Source organism: Mauremys reevesii, linkage group 3 (genome assembly GCF_016161935.1).
Source record: "Mauremys reevesii isolate NIE-2019 linkage group 3, ASM1616193v1, whole genome shotgun sequence".
NCBI lineage: Eukaryota > Metazoa > Chordata > Testudines > Geoemydidae > Mauremys > Mauremys reevesii.
Window position 1 is genome coordinate 154,786,644 of NC_052625.1, and position 19,215 is coordinate 154,805,858.

The following is a 19,215-nucleotide window of genomic DNA, read 5'->3' on the forward strand; positions in this document are numbered from 1 at the left end:
ACAAGACTCTTTGCTGCTTTTACAGATCCAGACTAACACGGCTACCCTTCTGATACTTGATATGGAGAGGGGGAATAGATTCTTGTTTACAAATTTAAACATGATTTTTTTCTATTTTATTAACAATATTCGCAGGCTGCCTCTTTTACCTAAGCAGCCTGCAAGAGACACTTACCAATGGAAAATTCCCATTTCTGCTGGCAAGTGAGTTTTCAAGCCCTGTTGCTGCTTCTGTGCCCTATTAAATAACGGCTGCATTTCCCTCATTGGTGATTACATTTCAGTGGTGAAGAAGTAACACCTGTATATTAGAATCATAGAAGATTAGGGTTGGAAGAGACCTCAGGATGTCATCTAGTCCAATCCCTGCTCAAAGCAGGACCAACACCAACTAAATCATCATATTGTTAATATATCAGTTTGGGAACCTTTGGGATGCAAGGTGCTATATAAATAGGACAATTTTTATTATTAAAATCCACAGAAGAATATTGTTACCCTGGTTGTTAGCCAGTCAGTGCTCAGAAACCAGAGTTGTCATATCCAATAGCTTAAACATTTATAATAGTTTTCCAGAGGAGGTTTTAATGATTCAAAATGAAGATAATTAGATTACATAGTCTATTCCAACAGACAAAATACTTTTTATCTGTTTGTTGGAATAGATCATACAATCTTATGTGTTTGACTACTGAAGATTTTCTGTATAGGAAAATAAACACTTGAGAAAATATAATCATCTATCTAATTTTAATTAGAAAATTGGTATGGGCCATTGAGAAAAAGCCTGTTATAATTTATGTGCTTTTTATGAGATGTTCAACCTTCATTTAATAAAACAGGAAAATGACATCCTTACATTTGTAGCAAGAGTACCATGCAACTTGCATTTTCTAATTTCCAATCAAACATATCTTCTTTTCCATTGTAATTGTTTTGTCAGTTAACAGTATGTTTGCATCACATTACAAGTCATTCTAAATAATTACTGAACTCACTTGTGGTTTAAATCCTTTTTAAACTGGTCATTGTGGCAGGTGGCCCAAAAGAAATAATTCTTAAACGTCAAAGTGTCAAGCCTAATCAGTGAGGTTGACTGTGTTCCCTTAAGTAATTATCTGCAATTTTTCCTCCCCACACATTTATTAAGATTTAGCAGCATTTAATTTTTCATAGTGAATTTATACCTTTTGCTTTATTCCCAGCCTTTCTAGTTGGTTAAAATTTTGTATAGTTCTGAATTTGTTAAATAGCTTGGGGTGTGTTAAGGTTTAATAGTAAGTTGAGTAAATAACCTTGAGACATGCATGCATATTAGCTTTTATATACTGGCTGTTTTAAAAAAAATATTTAGTATATACAGTAGTTTTTAGCTAAATTATTTTCTTTATCTGTGCTCTAGTGCAAAGATTATTTTCATCAGTACAATTTTAAGACCTTTTTTTCAGCCTGAAATGTATCCTGGATTGCTATACTAATTGTTCTGTCACTTAAATCAACTTTTTGATACCAGGTCCCTTTACATGTCTCAAGTTTAAAAAGTGGGTCCATTTTCTTCAGTTGGGCATCAAAACAGTGGCAGGATAAGTAGTTCGATGTCTTCACCTTCCCAGGACGTACTGTGCATACACACATTTTTTGGCCCTACTTGTCCATTTAAGTCTTAGAGCTTCACAAATAATGAAGTTGTTTTTAAACAACCCCTAGGGCATAGGGTATTATTACTATTCCTATTTTAAAGATGCACAGATAAATTAACATCACACAGGATATGTGAAGCAAAAGAAGAACCCAGGTTTCCTGGTTCTCATTTCTAAGCCACTAGATTCTCCCTCCTGTGCCTGACCTGATTTTGAAGGGATAATGTCTTAGGCCATACGATCATTTGGCACTTGCAATAAGTGTATGTTAATACTTATCAGAGTCTATATTTCTACTGTATTAATATGCATACACACACATCTTTAAATATTTAGCCCAGGTAACTTTAAATAATGCTGGATGGTTAATGGAATGTCATCTGTATTCTTGATGCCATACATTCCGTGAATAATTGTTAGTGTAGCACTGGCAGAGAATGTGATGTTCAGAGGTGTGACCATCCTGTCTGATAGTATAAAACTGATATTAAGCCACTTGAAAAAGTTAGCTTTTGTTAAAGATGTTTAATTTTTTTGCTGGTAGTCTCAGTTAATTCAGGCTAGAGTTAGCATGTGGGCTGGAGGGGAGGTGGAGGAGCCGCGCTACAGACAATGTCCCCAGGAAGAACCCTGTCTGGCTCAAGGCAAAACTGCACACATGCACTCAGATTTACCCCAAAGTGTGTTTATTCTTTTCTGGAATAGTAAACTCTAACAGGGCTGGGTCCTTGCCTATCCTACGAGCTGTTTTGCATTACTGGGACAGACGACTTGTCCCCTTGCATAGCCACCAATGCCCTTCTCTGCTCAGATGCACCTGAGGATCCAGACCACAGTGGATGGTGCCTTTTATCTGAGGATCTGAAAGGACACTGGGGCTAGATTGTGGCCAGCCCCTTTACACACCAGCATGGCAGCTGCATCACCCTTAGAGAGTGCACCCCTCCTCACCCCTTTTCTGGCAGCTATCACCACAGTGGTGCTAGGAAATAGCATGGACTGTGCTCCCCAACCACACTGTGGCTGTGCCCAAAGCAGGGCACAGGTGAGGGGGAAGCACTTTGCATATTCCACACCCTCTCCCTGGCTTTTGGGCACCCAAGACGGGCAACCACAATTTGGCCATTAATGCATTAATGTGTGGAAGTTCCTTTTAAAACATCAGATAAAAGGCACTATGTACTATAAGTGCTCATTCCAGCTGGCAATAGTACATGTTTTGGCATACATTTTTAGTGCAGTGCTTATAGGTTGGGCAGGAGTCATAGCTAAATCCCTGATATAACATTAAAATTTACTCCTCTGAGATGTAGGATGAAAAAAATATTGAGAGATATAATAAATTAAGGGTACTTCTACACTTGGAGCGAGGGGTCTGATTTCCCAGATCACAGAGAGATACTTGCACTAGCTCTCATTGAGCTAGGACACTAAAAATAGTAGTGTATCTGCAGTAGCAGGGGAGTAGTGGCACGGGCTTGCTGCCCTAAGTACAAACCCACCTAATCCCCGTGGGTCCATACTTTGGGCAGCTAGCCTGTGCCATGCTCTCCACTGCCCATGTTACCATGGCTACACTGCTATTTTTAGCACACTAGCAGGAGTGCAATTGCGCGTATGTTTATACAAGATAGGAATCACACCCCCAGCCCCAGGTATAGACGTAGCCATAATGAATGCCACTTTGCAGTGACAGTAAGCCATTGCTAATCATCATAGTGATGACTGGGTTTGCAGATGACTGAATCATGTGAAATAATGAGTAAAAATCAAAAACAAAGATGATGCATCATAAAATATACATTGTTCACTTATTTTTTCAATTGTAGTTTTCATTATTTCTTACATTGCTGCCTAGTATACCACAAAATGCAGCATAATGAATGTTGTAAAAGAAACAAATACTTAGCAATTTGAGATTTCTTTAAGCTTTGGCTATACAATCTTTGCTGAAAGGCAGGGAAAGGCTGCCAGTTTTTGTGTAGATTAGTGGTGCAATTTAGTGAACTGCAGATTAGCAAGGTACTACTGTAGTTCTCACAATTTTTCACTAACAAAAACATCACTGTAAAATCTATAGAAGCCCAGTAAACCACTGAAATAGAAGAATTAGCCTGAGAATAAGTTCTGTATTGCATTACAGGTGACTTGAATTCACCAACAGAACCTATCTCCTTTTAAAAAACGCCACATGGTGTGAAATCCAAACCAGCAAAGAGGGCTTGAAGTTTCTCCATGCAGCATAATTCCTGCATAGGGCACAAAGGGGCACTGGCTTCCATTTCATCGCATAGGCTGAAATAGCAGCTATGGAGGGGCTGCACTTCATCATTATTATTAATTAGTATTATTATGGTGCTGGGTGGATGGCCTGCTTGGGACTTTTTATTCTCATAACCTGTGCCAGAAGCACATTCTGCATATGAAGGTCACAATCCTGCTTCCAGTGAAGCCAATGTTAAAACTCCCACTAATTTCAGACAGGGGGGAGTGATCCCTCCACAGCTGCAAGATGTGTAATATAAAATCTATTTGCCTTATATAAGAGATAAGATAAAACTAATGTGTATAAGTATGAGATGTTCTTTCTTGATGATCAGAACTGGTCATGAAGTCTTTGGCCCACATCCTCGGCCTGCCATCCAGCTGCTTTGCACTGGAGGAGCCAGGATGCTGTTGTAACAGACTATCTGGGGATTCTATGATATCAGGGCATCCCCAAGTAGCAAAATACCACCTACTTCTGGCCCTTCCACCCCTGACATGAGTGATGTGCTGGGGGCATAGCCAATGTAGACAATATTTTTATTGTCTATTCTGTTTAAAAAGTGAGCAGTGAATAGGTGACTTTTACACCTTTTATGAAGACTATTTTGTGTTCTGGTGATCTCTGGCCAACAAAATAGATCCTAGGGGATCGTTCCTGTCAGGTGTAATGTAGAACAGGTCTTGGGCTGCTTTAAATTATGCCTGGGGCTAATGTAGATCCTGGCTGGCCCTAGGACTGGGAGTTGGTGGTGGTGGAAAAGTGGCTTTGAGTCGCTGTCTTCCTGTCTTTCCACTCAGGTCCAGTGTCAAGCACAGCTCATCTGGACCCAAAGATATGACATTAGTATGAAATAATCTATCCAATAACAGTATCTGTGGTAGCAGAAGATGATATCTTCAATGTATTTTTTTACCATACTAGGGAAACAATAAAAAATATTAGTATTTGAGGAAAAGTTGCAAATTTAGTATCGCATGACCAGAACCTGCATGATTCAAGTCCCAATTATTTATTCTGTGTCAATGTAATTGTGTTGAAAGGATTTATTTTACTTGCATGTCATTCAGAAATGGTCCTTATGTGGTATCCAGATATAAATGGTTTTTAAACTGATCTTAGTTCAAATTAAATCTTCTTTCTTGAACCTGAAATCTGGAACAATATGTGACAATCCTGGGTAGAAGTGTAATACAGAATTCATGTGGTTAAATGTAGGATTTTCAGAAAATTACTGAGTTTTTTGGGTCATAGGGTGAGGGTCAGACTGTTACTATGAATAATGCTTTCACAAACCATGCAGCAATGCTTTTTAAAAAATAATGGCTTTAACAGCACAGGAACTTTGTTGAGGAAATGACTGGGAAAAAAATCTTTCTAAATTCTCTGATCTCTCCAGGATACCTCATTATTCTGTGAAAATTTGAGAGTTCAGTCTTTCTAACATTGTCTGAGAAGCCAATCCATGCATTTATGACATATGGCATAAAATGCATTTTTTGTGTCTCCTTTTATCCACTCATGTTACAATTTCCTTTTCATTCTGAAATAGTAAATTAAATACTGTATGTCATATTGGAGTAATTAGATCCACTCTCAGCCAGATCTTTTAGAGTCACACACATCAGATTAAAATCACCAGTCTTTATAACTGATAACTTTCACTGCTAAATAAAGAATGTTATTCTCTCGTTACATGCTGTATCATGATTTGATAGCAAGTATTATCCCTAAATTGTATACGGTATGAATTTCAAAAGTCTCCAAAGACCAGATTTTTAAAGGTTTTCAGGTGTTGTGGCACTCATCAGTGCAATGGCTAACTGATTTAGGAGCCTAATTCTCATCTTCTAAAGGGATTTAGGCACTTAGGACAATCACTGGAATTTAGGCTCCCAAGGGTCTAAATGCCTCTAGAAAGTGAGATTTAGGTTCCTAAATCAGTTGAGCCTTGCAACACTGAGCACTGCAATGCCTGAATACCTTTAAAAATCTCAGCCTATGTGATTTAGGTGCCTAAGTCCTATTGACTTTCAATGAGACAGACTCCTAAGGGCCAGATTTTTAAAGGTATTTAGGTGCCTAAAGATGAAGGTAGGCACTTAGTGGTATGTTCAAAAACACCTAGGTGCCTAACTCCCATTGAAATATCTTTAAAAATCTGTCCCAAATTCCTTTTGAAAATGGGACTTAGGCGCTTTTGAAAATTTCTTCAAATTTTGAAATTCACCCATAGCATATATTTTAAAGAGATAGTGCTGGTATTAATATATGGATATGATGTCTAATATATATATATATATATATATACAATTTAAATTTTAATATGTACACGTCATGAGGTTAAAGCATAATTAAAGATGTATGCTTGTCCTGACATCCATGACAAAACCCACAAGTTTTAGGGTTTTCCCCCCAAAAAAAATTCATGGTCTTTGTTACCTCATTGAGTCTGCTGCTGACCAGAACTCTCCCATGAAATTTTCACATTTGGCTCTGCATGTGTCTACTGTAAGGGAGTATGAGACTTTAGGCTAATAGTTAAAAGCCAGATTATGATATTCAAACTCACACTGGGCCTCATGACCACACTTATGCATGCATGTAAGTCCTACTGATGAGACTTAAAAGCACATGCCTAAAGTTAAGCATGTGCTTAAGTGCTATCTTGGACAGGGATAGACTTAATGAAGTGATCAAGTGCTTTCCTGAAGTTGGCTAGTGATGAGCGGCTACTCACTGGAGTAGTCCCATGGAGAGGAACACTTCTGTGAGTAATGGCTAACTGGTGTGAGTTAGGGGTTCACAGACTGTCCCTAAATATTATTAAATAGTTGTAAAAATTGTAATTGTAAAATAGAGATTGTTTGTCTGTATTGGGAAATTATGAGAAAAGTCCAGGAATGTAATGTTAACATAGTGTATGCCATGACAGACGTATAGTGATTGTTAAACTACTTTTAAGAACATTTTAGTTTTATGACTCTTGCATTTGTTTGCATTAATATACATGAGCCTTAAATTAGAGCCCACTGATAAACAGTAATTGAATCAAGATTGAGGGGGGAAAAGGTCATTCATTTACAATTAATGAGAAAATAAATATTCAAGGTTGTAACAATGCCCTTCTGTTTCTTTAAAGGGTAGCAGAGGTGAGCCAGGTCCTGCCGGGCCTCCAGGTCCACCAGGGAAACTGGTAAGCAGCATATTTCAGTTCCCATCAGCTTATATTTATTTCCCAGGAACTTATGGCATCAGAAGGAATCCTCACTCCCCTATTCATTTACACAGGGAGTCAAGGGAGTATGATGAAAAGGATGATTGATAAGCTTCCTTTTCAATACTTTGTGTCTGTAGTAAAATCAGTGTTCAAATTTTAAAGCATATGAAAATGTGTTGAGAATGTATTGTGGTTATGAGAGGTGGCAAGATAGAAAAAGCGTAAAGCTTTTTTTGTTGTGTGAAGCCAAAGCTGTAAGATTGTGTGTGCTCTATGCATTTTCAAGAAGCAGGAGTAGTGAAAGACCAGCTTTCTGCTAGCAGCTACCTAGAACTAATGAACGGGACAGATCATGAATGCCCTCTTGTACTACCACTCAAATAATATTTACACAGTACTAGTTAGAAGCACAGTTGGCGAAGTCTGAGCTGAAAGAGCCTGCTGTTAAGGAGGAATGTACAAGCCATGGGGGATAAATGACAGGAATTTTTTTGTTAAGAACTAAACTATTTAGCACTAGGGCTGGAGGGGAAAGTCCAATAAGTGCTGCTATTTGTGTTCGTCAATAATAAGTTCCTCAAAAGTACTGTTTAGATGGGCAAGATTCTGCAATCTCCACTCACACAGACTATGCCCCGACTGGGACTATTCTGGGAATAAAATCCTACTCAATGTGTGTAAGGGGCCCAGAAACGGGCCCTTGGTTATAGTTATCCATTGGTTCTATTCAGAAACAATACTGGGAAGTTTCCATCCTTGGTTTGTTTTCACAGGGTCCTGAAGGGGACCTAGGACTACCGGGACTGCCAGGTCCTTCAGGCCTGCCTGGCACCAAAGGTGACAGGGTAAGAAATGCGCTCAAATGCACCATAAAGAAGGGCAACATGTAGAATACAATGATTTTAACTTCACTCCTTCATTGTTATGATTATTAATTTCTCAGTTTCTTGTTTCACAGCAAAATCAATTATAACTGTGTAGAAGTTGGGTGCTCTAAATGTCCGATGGCTAATTAAGGCTCATAAGAATTTACCAAAAAAATCCACCCTGTAAATAAATAAGGTTACAGATAAAATTTTCAGAAGTGTCTCAGTCCCTTTGAAAATCACTGATTTAGACACTCTTGAAAATGGGAAGTCACTGAAAATGTAACCCTACTTCAGTATCTGCAGTGATTCTGTACTCTGTATATACTATAGAAATATAGTGACTGCTGAAACTTCTGAGGCTATCTATGCACATTCACAAGATACAAGTATCTCAAACAGTATTTTGTAGGGAAAAATTGGGCCCCTGAGACGCTTCAGAATTCCTACTCACTTGCTGGATTATACAAAAGATATGCTTTTCCTCCAGTCACTCAGGAAGGACATGGAGAGCCCACATTGGTGATGTAGAGAGGCTAGGTGTGGGTTGTGGTTGTGGTTTATGCCCCCTTACTCCTATGCTTGCCCACAGAAGGCTTAGTAACAATTTTTTAAATTACTTATCTAGGTAAATTGGCAATTTTTTAAGGGCCACCTTGAACATTTGTCCTCTCTGTATTGCCATCAAGTTAGTATATTTCTGTGTGGTTTTTCAGAATGTTGACTTCAGGTACACACACTCCTAGCCAGCTGTCAATGCTGCCAGATAGGAATCTACAAATTCCTCTTTTTAGTATCAAAGAGTCTTTCATAGTTTCTGAGGGTACATCCAGGTAACTTCCATTTAAGTAAGTGATTTCTGAGAATATTTCTACATTTGTTTTTTTTTTAAGCATAGGGCCAACTTCATTCCCAGTGTAACTCCCTTAAAATAAATAGAGTTATGCTAGGAATTAATTCAGCTCATTGTTTATTTTTACTTTTCCTATTTTGAGAGAGAGCCCTATATATAAAACCATATTTTTAGTCTATTTCCTTTTTCATCCCATAGAGGCCATGCCTTCCACTGAGCCTTCCCACCCTGCTCGTCCAGAAGATTTGGAAATGGCTACCTCTGGAGCCAGTCTCAGGCTTAGACAATGGAGTCACTCCAGACTGATGCAAAGTCATCAGTGTCTCCCTCCTCCCTTCCTGATTTCCTGGGGACTGGATGTGCTTTGCATGCAATGTATCCAGCCTTACTTGAATCAAAAACCCAGTGGTATGTGCATTAAGAGCTGATGTGCAGAGCAACCACAAGAAGCCATTTGCAATGCATGACAATTCATTTTAACAATCCTTCCAAACCCAGGAATTATGCCACATATTCTTCGTCACCATCCACTGGGACCTGTTCTATTTACCTGTATACAAATATAGAGGACTACTGTAACTGCATGGTAGCACTTTGGTGGATCTTTCATATTTATGTGGGGAAGTGGGGGGAAGCAATGCCAGCTCTCATGTCTCACACTATTTCTGATTCACCATATTTTGGTCTGGTTACGTATGGCTTTTCTGTGGCCCGTCTTTGAGTGGCAGTTAAAGTCCTTTGTGATGATGGCATTGGTCTTATGAATATCTTTCCACTATAATTGGACAGAGATAATCAATATAGGGCCTGATCCGAAGCTCATAGGAGTATTTCCAATGATTTTACAGAGACCTTAATGAACAGCCATTACATCATAGTCACTTTTGGTCACTACCCTCCCGCTTTGAATTTGAACTGGAGTGAAATGCTCTGTTTGGCTATTAGCCAGGATGGGCAGGAATGGTGTCTCTACCTTCTGTTTGCCAGAAGCTGGGAATGAGCGACGGGGGATGCTGGGCTAGATGTACCTTTGGTCTGACCCAGTAGGGCCATTCTTATGTTCCTATGGCCAAATGCTTGAACTTTCTATTCCCCAAGTATAAACATTCTGAACAAGTGTGTCTAGAGATGGACAAAGGAGATTGGAAAACTTAAGAGTGAGCCCTATATGACATTTGATCTAACTGGATATAAAGATTTACTAGTGCCTTCCCTCCTCTCTCTGTCCTTATCACTATCTTTTCCCATAGGAAACATCAGAAGAACCGAGGACTCAGATTTAATCTTTGCCTCTGAGTGAATCTGATTTATAAGTACACCAAAAAAGCTCCTGAACTGGTTGTTCTGCAGTGTTGTTGCAATAATATAACACGAATCGAGACCCAAATATCTCTAGGAATACTTTTGATAAAATACATTTTTAAATGGAAGAAGGAAGAAAAAGCTGCTTTCAGATCCAAATAGTCCAGAAATGCTGGTTCGTGATAGTTCTGACCAGAGTGAAATATAAAATCCCTCTTTACATTCAGTGATTTCTAAGTTCTAAAATACTTTGTTTTTTTATTTTACATTTAGGGATTGTTTGGTGAGCCAGGGCCTAAAGGTGAACAAGTAAGTCTTCTAATACTAATCACGATATCAATCACTGTACTCTCTAGAATCATCTAAATTTTAAGGAGCGTAAGACTCTTACAGCATGTGTCTTATTTTGATACAGGGTCCTGCTGGAGGAGAAGGAGAACCAGGAGAAAGGGGTGACCTGGTAAGACATTATTTTCACTTAATCTGTTTTAAGATGGCCTTATGTGAATGATACTAACTTTTTTGTTTAATCTGTTGAAGAAACTTTTCCAACATGATTTTTTTCCCATTAGAAACCAAATCTCAGTGTTTTCATATAATTTTATCACTGCAAAAGTAGAGTGGATGTATTGGTTACACTGCAGAGTTTTGCAGTATCCTTTGGGACCTGCTGCATCAGTGTCTCAGTTTTGAAATCTCCTGGCTCCTGTGAAACATTAAAAGCCTTGTTTTTGTTTTTAAAACTATATGTAAAAAAGGAAACATCAACATACTTGTCCATCAGGTCCAATATGCTGCTTCTGGCAATGGCCAATACCTGATGCTTCAAAGGAAGATATACCCTTCTTCTACTTGTAAAACTATATACTAACCAATTGTATAATGCAGTAGTCTGGACAAGAAAATTCATTCCTAACTCCTGTAACAATCAGCTTACTTCCTAATGTATGACATTTGATTACCCTTATGTCAGCAATTAAAAGTTTTTAAAATTGCAATAGGGACTCCAGGGGATTTGCTCTTCAGCAAGTGTGGTTCCTGTGAAGCAAAATTTTGAGTCTGCTACTAGTGAGTCAGTTTCTGAAGTGATGACATGGCGCGTTCTGTACGAAAAAAAAAAAATGACCGTAGGGACATTTATTTGTAAAAACAGTTACTACATAATAAATGCCCATTCCCCGCCCTGGGAAACCTGCTACTCTGCTACAGGCTACTGAGGATTGGGAGAGCAACCACTGTCAGGCAGGGCTGGATTAACTCTCCTGTGGGGCCAGGGCTATTAGATTTTGTGGGGCCCCAGTATACAAGTCTTTCCCCTAATTTAAAACAAACTGATCACAATTATGGCATCGAGGCTATTAACACTATCCTAAACTTGCCTTTTAATTAACATAAAGCCGTTCTGTGGTTACATTTCAGTTTTAAAACATATAGAATATAGATAAGTTAATTCAAAATAGCCTGATTCTTACCCTTGAACAACTGTTCTATTAATTTCTTTCTGGGAGGGAGTTTGGCTGCAGGAGGGGGCTTCAGGCTGGGGCAGGGTGTTGGGGTGCAGGAGAGGGTCAGGGGTACGGGCTCTGGAAGGGAGTTTGGTGCAGAAGGGGATTCTGACCTGGGGCAGGAGGGTGGGGTGAAGGAGGGGGTGAGAGGTGCAGGCTGGGAGGTGCTTACCACAGGCAGCCCCCTGCCGGTGGCGCAGCAGGGCTCTGGCAGGCTGCCTGCCTGCATGCTGTGGCCCCACACCACTCGTGGAAGCAGCCAGCTGCTGGCACATCTCTGCGTGCCCCCGAGGGGAGGGGGACAGAGTGTCTCCATGCGCTGCCTGCGCCCACAAGCGCCGCCCTCGCAGCTCCCATTGGTAGCTGTGGGGACAGTGCTGGGGGCAAGGGCAGCACGTGGAGTGAAGTCACCCTGCCACCCCCACACCAGGGGCCACAGAGACGTGCGAGCAGCCAGCCGCTTCCAGGAGCGGCGCAGGGCCACGGCATGCAGGCAGCCTGCCTGAGCCCTACTGCACCAAGGCACCCTTTTGCCCAGGGCCCTGGGCTACAGCCCTTAAAGCCCCTGCATTAATCCATTCCTGCTTTCAGGAAAATATCTCCATTGGTATTATGATAAAATGCATCTACACATCATTACGATAGTAATTTGAGCTCGGTGTAGGACAGCAATTTTATTTCACAGAGGATTTTGAGATTTCCAAATCTGGTTCTGTTATGATTTGGAACAGACACCATAAATTTCAAAATTCCTCACGAAATGGAATTACCGTTCTCTGCCCAGCTCTACTGAGAGCCCTCGTTATGGGACAGTCCTCCTGGCAGGCTGCTGGGGATGCTGGAAGCCCTGAAAGCTCTGACTCATATGATATATTTACTCTGGAGCTGGAGGTGTAATTTTCAGCTTGGGTAGACATACCTATGCTAGCTTTGATGAAGTTAGAGCACTAAAAATAGCAGTATAGCCACAGCTGCACATGTGGCAGAATGAACTCGCCGTCCCTATCTGAAACCCTAGGTCAGTGGTGGGCAATCTGCGGCCCATCAGGGTAATCTGCTGCCGGGCCGTGAGACAGTTTGTTTACATTGACTGTCCACAGGCATGGCTGCCTGTATCTCCCAGTGGCCGCGGTTAGCTGTTCCCAGCCAATGGGAGCTGCGGGAAGTGGCACGGGCTGCAGGGACCTGCTGTCCACTGCTTCCCGCAGCTCCCATTGGCCGGGAAAGGTGAACCACGGGCACTGGGAGCTGAGAGTGGCCGTGCCTGCAGACAGTCAATGTAAACACTGTCTTGTGGCCTGCCAGCGGATTACCCTGATGAGCTGCGTGCGGCCTGTGGGCTGCAGGTTGCCCACCACTGCTCTAGGTACATACTCAGGGCAGGTAGCTTATCTCTCTGTCCGTTCAGCCACAGCCACATTGCTATTTTTAGCATGCTAGCTCAATCAAAGCTAGCACAGCTATGTCTACCCAACCTGGAAATTATACCTCCAGCTCCAGTGTAGACATATCTTCAGGCAGCCCACCAGGCAACCTACCCCAGAGCTGGGGAGCCTGGGCTGCTGAGGCTGGGAGCTTGGTGACCCTGGTCTCCCAGGGCTTCCAGGCTTTTGGCTCCCCATCAGCTAGTCAGGCTGCCACCAGTAAGCTGGGCAGGCAAGATGGCAGGAAAACAGGCAGGTTTTGAAACCTGCCTGGCTTCTGGGGGAATTTTGTTGAAACTGACGTGGTCCTGCAGAACATTCTGATTTCAGCAAATCTGAAAATTCTGATTAAAAAAGAGTTTCAGCAGTTTTACTGCCCAACTCTAATTATTATAGACCGGAGTGGGGAAACTGTTTTAATCCGGCCCTCGAGCTCCCACTGGGGAGCAGGGTCTGGGGCTTGCCCTGCTCCAGTGCTTAGCCGGGGAGCAGGGTTGGGGGCTGCTACCACAGCTCCCAGAAGCAACGTCATGGCCCCACTTCAGCGCTCCAGCCAGGGAGCAGGGTCGGGGGCTGCTTCACTCGGCTCCTGGAAGCAGTGGCATGTCCCCCCCAGCTCCGACACGTAGGGGCAGCCAGAAGCCTCCACTCTGCATGCTGCCCATGCCCCAAACGCCACCCATGCAGCTCCCATTGGCTGGGAACCACAGCCAATGGGAGCTGCAGGGGTGGTGCCTGCAGATGGGGCAGTGTGCAAAGCCACCTGGCCGTGCCTCTGAGTAGGAGCTGGAGAAGGGACATGCTGCTGCTTCCGGGGGCCACTTGAGGTAAGTGCCACCTGAAGCCTGCATCCCTGAGCCTCTCCCCATGCTCCAACCCCCTGCCCCAGCCCCACCCCAGTGCCCGCACTCCCAGCTGGAGCCTGCACCCTTTCCCACACCTAACTGCCTATCCCAGCCCTGATCCCGCTCCTGCCCTCTGAACACCTCGGTCCGAGCCCAGAGAACCCTCCTACACCCCAAACTCCTCATCCCAGAGCCCACACCCAGCCAGAGCCCTCAACCCCCCCGCACCTCCACCACCCCAGCCCGGATCCCTGTCCCACACCCTCATCTCCTCATTTCTGGCCCCACCCCAGAGCCCACTCCCCCAACCAGAGCCCTCACCCCCTCCCACACCCCAACCTCAATTTTGTGTGCATTCATGGCTCGCCATACAATTTCTATTCCCAGATGTGGTCCTTGGGCCAAAAAGTTTGCCCATTCCTGTTATAGACTATTACTCAACAATGGGATGTTAGGGGGCTTTCCCTGTTTATAATATATATTTTGAAACATATATTATAAATAAACAAACATATTTGATAATATGGTACAAAAATCACTTTTTTGAAATTGCAATACTAATGGAAAAACTGAAATCTGTTTTTTTCACAAATAAATGTATCAATACAAATTACTTTCAATCCTTTTGGTTGATTTTGGTTGGTTGTCATTTTGTGTACTTCAGCAAATTCCTTAGCTCTTAATGGAACAATCGTTTTTTAAACATTGAGGAAAACATATCAAGTACACTGCATTTGTAATTGAATATGAATATCCTGTTCTGACATAATTTGTCTTATTTTTTGTTTAGGGTGATATGGGATTGCTGGGCCCAAAGGGATCAGTAAGTATGATGAACTACACTGTTATAGAAAATCAAAGGTATAATAAATCCTGTGGATCGTTTTCTGGTTTAGGAAACAGAGCACAAATATTTAGCTCTTCAAAAACTGCCGTGTAAGCAAATGAAATCCCACACTCATTTTTTGTTTTTAAAATTCTGGATGACTCTAATATGCAGACTAACTTTGAATAGAAATTCTCATCTTGCAAATTAAACCCTGTAAAAGAACACGGTAGTTTCATTTGTATATTAGGATACGACTGGTGGCTATGTCAGTTTGGAGAGTGAGTGATATTGTATAAAAGCACTGGCAACACAGTGTCCTGCAGACAGTATATAGTCTTTCTTCTATGACAGTTCTGGCTTTGGGTTATAATGTCTTTAAAAACAAAATTATTTCTGGTACCAATCCCATGTACTACATTATCCTGAAATTAAAGATAGTGGGCTGATGGGGAAGCCTAGCAGAAGCACCTTATGCACCATAGAGGAAAAAGAATAGGAGATTTCATCTTGATCCTTTATTTTTGGATCATCCAAGGTTGGGAGTATTACTGTAGCTGAGGGTTTGGTCTGTGACAATAACTGTTCTTACCATGAGAAACTGAGGATGGATGCTACAAAGAAAAGTTCTTCCAGAATTCTCAATGGAAGGTGGAATCATGGGTCTGAAAAAGCCTTCTAGCAAGCAATAGAAGTTGTACACTACTGATCAGGAGCTTTAATGGAATAAATGAAACATGGGATCTTCCAAGGCAGTGGGTCTCAAACTATTGTATGGGTGACCCCTTTCAGATAGCAAGCCTCTGAGTGCGACCCCCCTTATAAATGAAAAACACTTGTTTATATATTTAACACCATTATAAATGCTGGAGGCAAAGTGGGGTTTGGGGTGGAGGCCAGGGTCGCCCGGGGGGTGGTGGTGGCGGCAAGTGGGGCAATTTTCCCCAGGCCCCGCAAGCCCTGGCCCGGCGGCAGTCCGGGTCTTTGGCGGCATTTCAGCGGCGGGGGGCCCTTCAGTGCTGCCGAAGATGTGGAGCGACTGAAGGGCCCCTGCTGCCGAAATGCCGCCGAAGATCCGGACCGCCGCCGGGTGAGTACAAGCACCACAGCTCCTCCGCTTTGCCCCAGGCCCCCGGAATCCTCTGGGCGGCCCTGATGGAGGCTGACAGCTCGTGACCCCCCCATGTAATAACTTCATGACCCCCTGAGGGGTTCGGACCCCCAGTTTGAGAACCCCTGTTCTAAGGACTGCTGCCTAAAATCACACTGTTCCCTTACTGTGGCCCTAGACTGATCATCTTGATGACTGGTCCCGCAATGGAGGGTATGGCTACACTTGAGAGTTGCAGCGCTGGGAGTTACAGCGCTGGTCATCCAGCTGTGTAGGGAAAGCGCTGGTGTGTGGCCACACTCACAGCTACCAGCGCTGCAGTGTGGCCACATTTGCAGCATTTGCAGCGCTGTTGGGAGTGATGCATTATGGGCAGCTATCCCAGCATTCAAGTGGCAGCAACGTGCTTTTCAAAAGAGGGGGGTGGGGTGCAGTGTGACAGGGACCAGGGGAGAGAGAGAGAGAGTGGATTTTTGGAGCCGACACTGTGTATCAGCTCCCTGCCTTGCAAAATCAGAAAATTTTCCCGACCCCTTACTCTTAACTGCAAACAGCCTGCAGACCAGATAAGCAGCTGCTCCAACGGGCTCCCTTTCTCCGCCCCGCCCCCGCTGTTTCTCTCGTCAAGCAAACACTCGGATCTCCCTGCCTGCCTCATTCACAGCAAGGTAGTGGGTTTATCTCATTTGATTGTTCAGTCAGTTACAGATTGATCACGGCAAACAGGAGTTGTGTTTGTTTTTTAGATAAGCAGCTCCCGGAGCCCCGAGTTCACAACAAAACAAAGAGAGGCAGCATAACAAAACAAAGGGAGTAATTTAGTTAAAAGCATTCTGGGATATCTCCTAATACCCTGGAGGCCAATAACAGCGCTGGTGTGTGGCCACACTTTACGAGCAGCGCTGTAGCACCAGCGCTGCAATCCTTATACCCCAAGCAGACCCGGGTGTACGGCCAGTGCTGCAGCCAGGGAGTTGCAGCGCTGGATGTGCCCTGCAGGTGTGGACAGTTACTAATTACAGCGCTGGAAAGCCTCCACCAGCGCTGCAAATCTCAACTGTAGCCATACAGGGAGAGATAAACTTGGCAATTGGTCAGATACAGTGACAAAGAGAGACTGGGGCAATGCAGAGTCTTCAGGATTGAGAGAGAGTTTGTAATAAACATGTTAAAGGCTACTTGCTGGATTTCCTTTGTGCAAGTCCAGTAGCCTTTAAGATAGCTCCATCTTGTGGGTTTAACAGAGATCACATACGGGTAATTTACCACATTTGTCGGTATCCCCTTGAGTTGGGAAGTTCCCTGTTTTTGATAGATTTGTGGATGCCTAAAGTGCTTAGGTATTTATTTATTTATTATTTTTATTGTAGTAGCACCCAGAGGCCCCAGTCAGGTCAGGGCCTCATTGTGCTCAGTGCTTCACAAACACATGAGTGAGAGACCGTCCCTGACCTGAAGAGTTTATAGTCTAAGGCCTGCACTCCACTAAAAAGTGTTTGCCCATATTCCATATGGCCATATAGATATACCGGCAACCCCCTTCCTTCCATCCTCCCCCTGGGGGAGACACAGCTTATACTGGCAAACAAGTGCTTTTGCTGGTGTAGCTTATTCCAGTTCCCCAGACTAAAGACTTTTTTTGCTGGTGCATCTACACTAGGACCTGCTATGTTTGGGGGGGTGTGTGTGTGATTTTTTTCATACTCCAAACCAACATAGCTATGTTGGTAAAACTTTAAAGTGTAGACCAGGCCTAAGGCCCCTGCAACGTGTGTGCAGGCAGAGTTCTGTGCCCAGGCTGAACCCAAATGAGGTAAACAAACTATCAACCCCCCATTCCCCGATCTTCTCACACTCTTCTGCCTGATCTCCTTGGCCCTCCATGTGGGCTCAAGGGGCTGACTGTGTACAGCAAATTTTAGAATCAGGGTCTGAGGCCCTAATCCTGCAAACATTTACACACATGCTTAACTCTGAGCATATGAGCAGTCCAATTGATTCATGTGCATTCAGTTTAGCAAATGTGTTAGTGTTTGCAAGACTGGAGCCTGCATATTCATATGTACTTCACTACAAAAAAATCCATCAAAACTTTCCCCCAGTTCCATACTGTCAGAGAATATCACGTTCATGCAGAATTTCATATTAACTGATAGCACATACTTATGCTGTTGCAGTTGCCAGGCGATGGGTCTGCAGGGATTGGCAGCTGGAAGGCAGTCAGAAGTTCTGTCATTAGAGAAGTATTAGGCATCTGGAAAAGAGAGGGAGGTCAGACGGAGCGGGTGGCGGGGGAGTCAGTTGTCTTGTTACTAGGGGTAGCTTCTGGGGCCCCTCTTCCAGTAGGATTGCGCATGGTATAAATTAGGACAGAACTTGGCCTGAAATTTGAATATGAATATACTTTTAAAAGTTGTGCATCAAAAAATGTCTTATATGCATACCTAAAATGGATGCTGATTAATCTGTGTCAGTGGAATGGTTTATTATTCACCACTAAATTCAGGAATACAGAACTCTTCAGGTAAGGCTATATGTCCCATGATGGTTATGTCACCGCTGACTCCAGTAACCTATTTAAAAAGACATAGAAAGCAACTCTTCTGGTTCCTTCTCTGCCACTCTGCAAGCATCGATTGATCTAGGCCAGTGATTCTCAAACGTTTGTACTGGTGACCCCTTTCACACAGCAAGTCTCTGAGTGCGACCCCCCCCTTATAAATTAAAAGCCCTTTTTCATATATTTACCACCATTATAAATGCCAGAGGCAAAGTGAGGTTTGGGGTGGAGGCTGACAGCTCGCAACTCCCCATGTAATAACCTCACGACCCCCTGAGGGGTCCCGACACCCAGTTTGAGAACCCCTGATCTAGGCTCATATATGGTTTTCTGAGACACAGAGGGTGCATCTACACTGCAGTAAATAATGCATGGCATGGCTGCGGCTGGCATAGGTCAGCTGACCTGGGCCTAAGGGGCTCCAGCCTCAGGGCAAAAAATGGCTGTATAAATCTTTGAGCTTGGGCTGGAGCCCAGGCTGAGACCCCATACATGGGAAGGTTGTGCTGGGTAGCTGGATAGGTAGCTGCTGGGGCAGCTAGAGTTAGGTAACTGCTGGTGGGTGCTTAGGAGCAGGGCCAGCTCCAGGGGTTTTGTCGCCCCAAGCAGCCAAAAACAAAACAAAACAAAAAAAAACCCCGCGATCGCGATCTGCGGCAATTCAGCGGGAGGTCCTTCGCTCCCAGCAGGAGTGAGAGACCCTCCACTGAATTGCCGCCGAATTCCTGAAAGTGCCGCCCCGCTCCGGAGTTGCCGCCCCAAGCACCTGCTTGATAAGCTGGTGCCTGGAGCCGGCC

General features: G+C 43.3%; 1 protein-coding gene and 1 long non-coding RNA gene across 4 annotated transcripts in view; one reads left to right on the plus strand and one right to left on the minus strand.

Annotated features, from left to right (window-relative positions):
- The window catches only part of COL9A1 (collagen type IX alpha 1 chain), a 117,562-nt gene that overhangs the window by 81,548 nt on the left and 16,799 nt on the right, over nt 1–19,215 (plus strand). For all 3 annotated transcript variants that reach the window (XM_039532638.1, XM_039532635.1, XM_039532636.1), the window contains 5 exons: nt 7,049–7,102; nt 7,900–7,971; nt 10,421–10,456; nt 10,563–10,607; nt 14,712–14,744. In XM_039532638.1, the coding sequence (XP_039388572.1) occupies nt 7,049–7,102; nt 7,900–7,971; nt 10,421–10,456; nt 10,563–10,607; nt 14,712–14,744 (240 nt within the window). The remainder of the gene's footprint in view (nt 1–7,048; nt 7,103–7,899; nt 7,972–10,420; nt 10,457–10,562; nt 10,608–14,711; nt 14,745–19,215) is intronic.
- Nucleotides 1–19,215, minus strand: part of LOC120402190 — a 50,556-nt gene that overhangs the window by 29,627 nt on the left and 1,714 nt on the right. Inside the window, exons 2-3 of the long non-coding RNA XR_005597050.1 lie at nt 18,022–18,112; nt 176–301 (exon numbers count right to left, since the gene is read on the minus strand). This is a non-coding gene — a long non-coding RNA (uncharacterized LOC120402190). The remainder of the gene's footprint in view (nt 1–175; nt 302–18,021; nt 18,113–19,215) is intronic.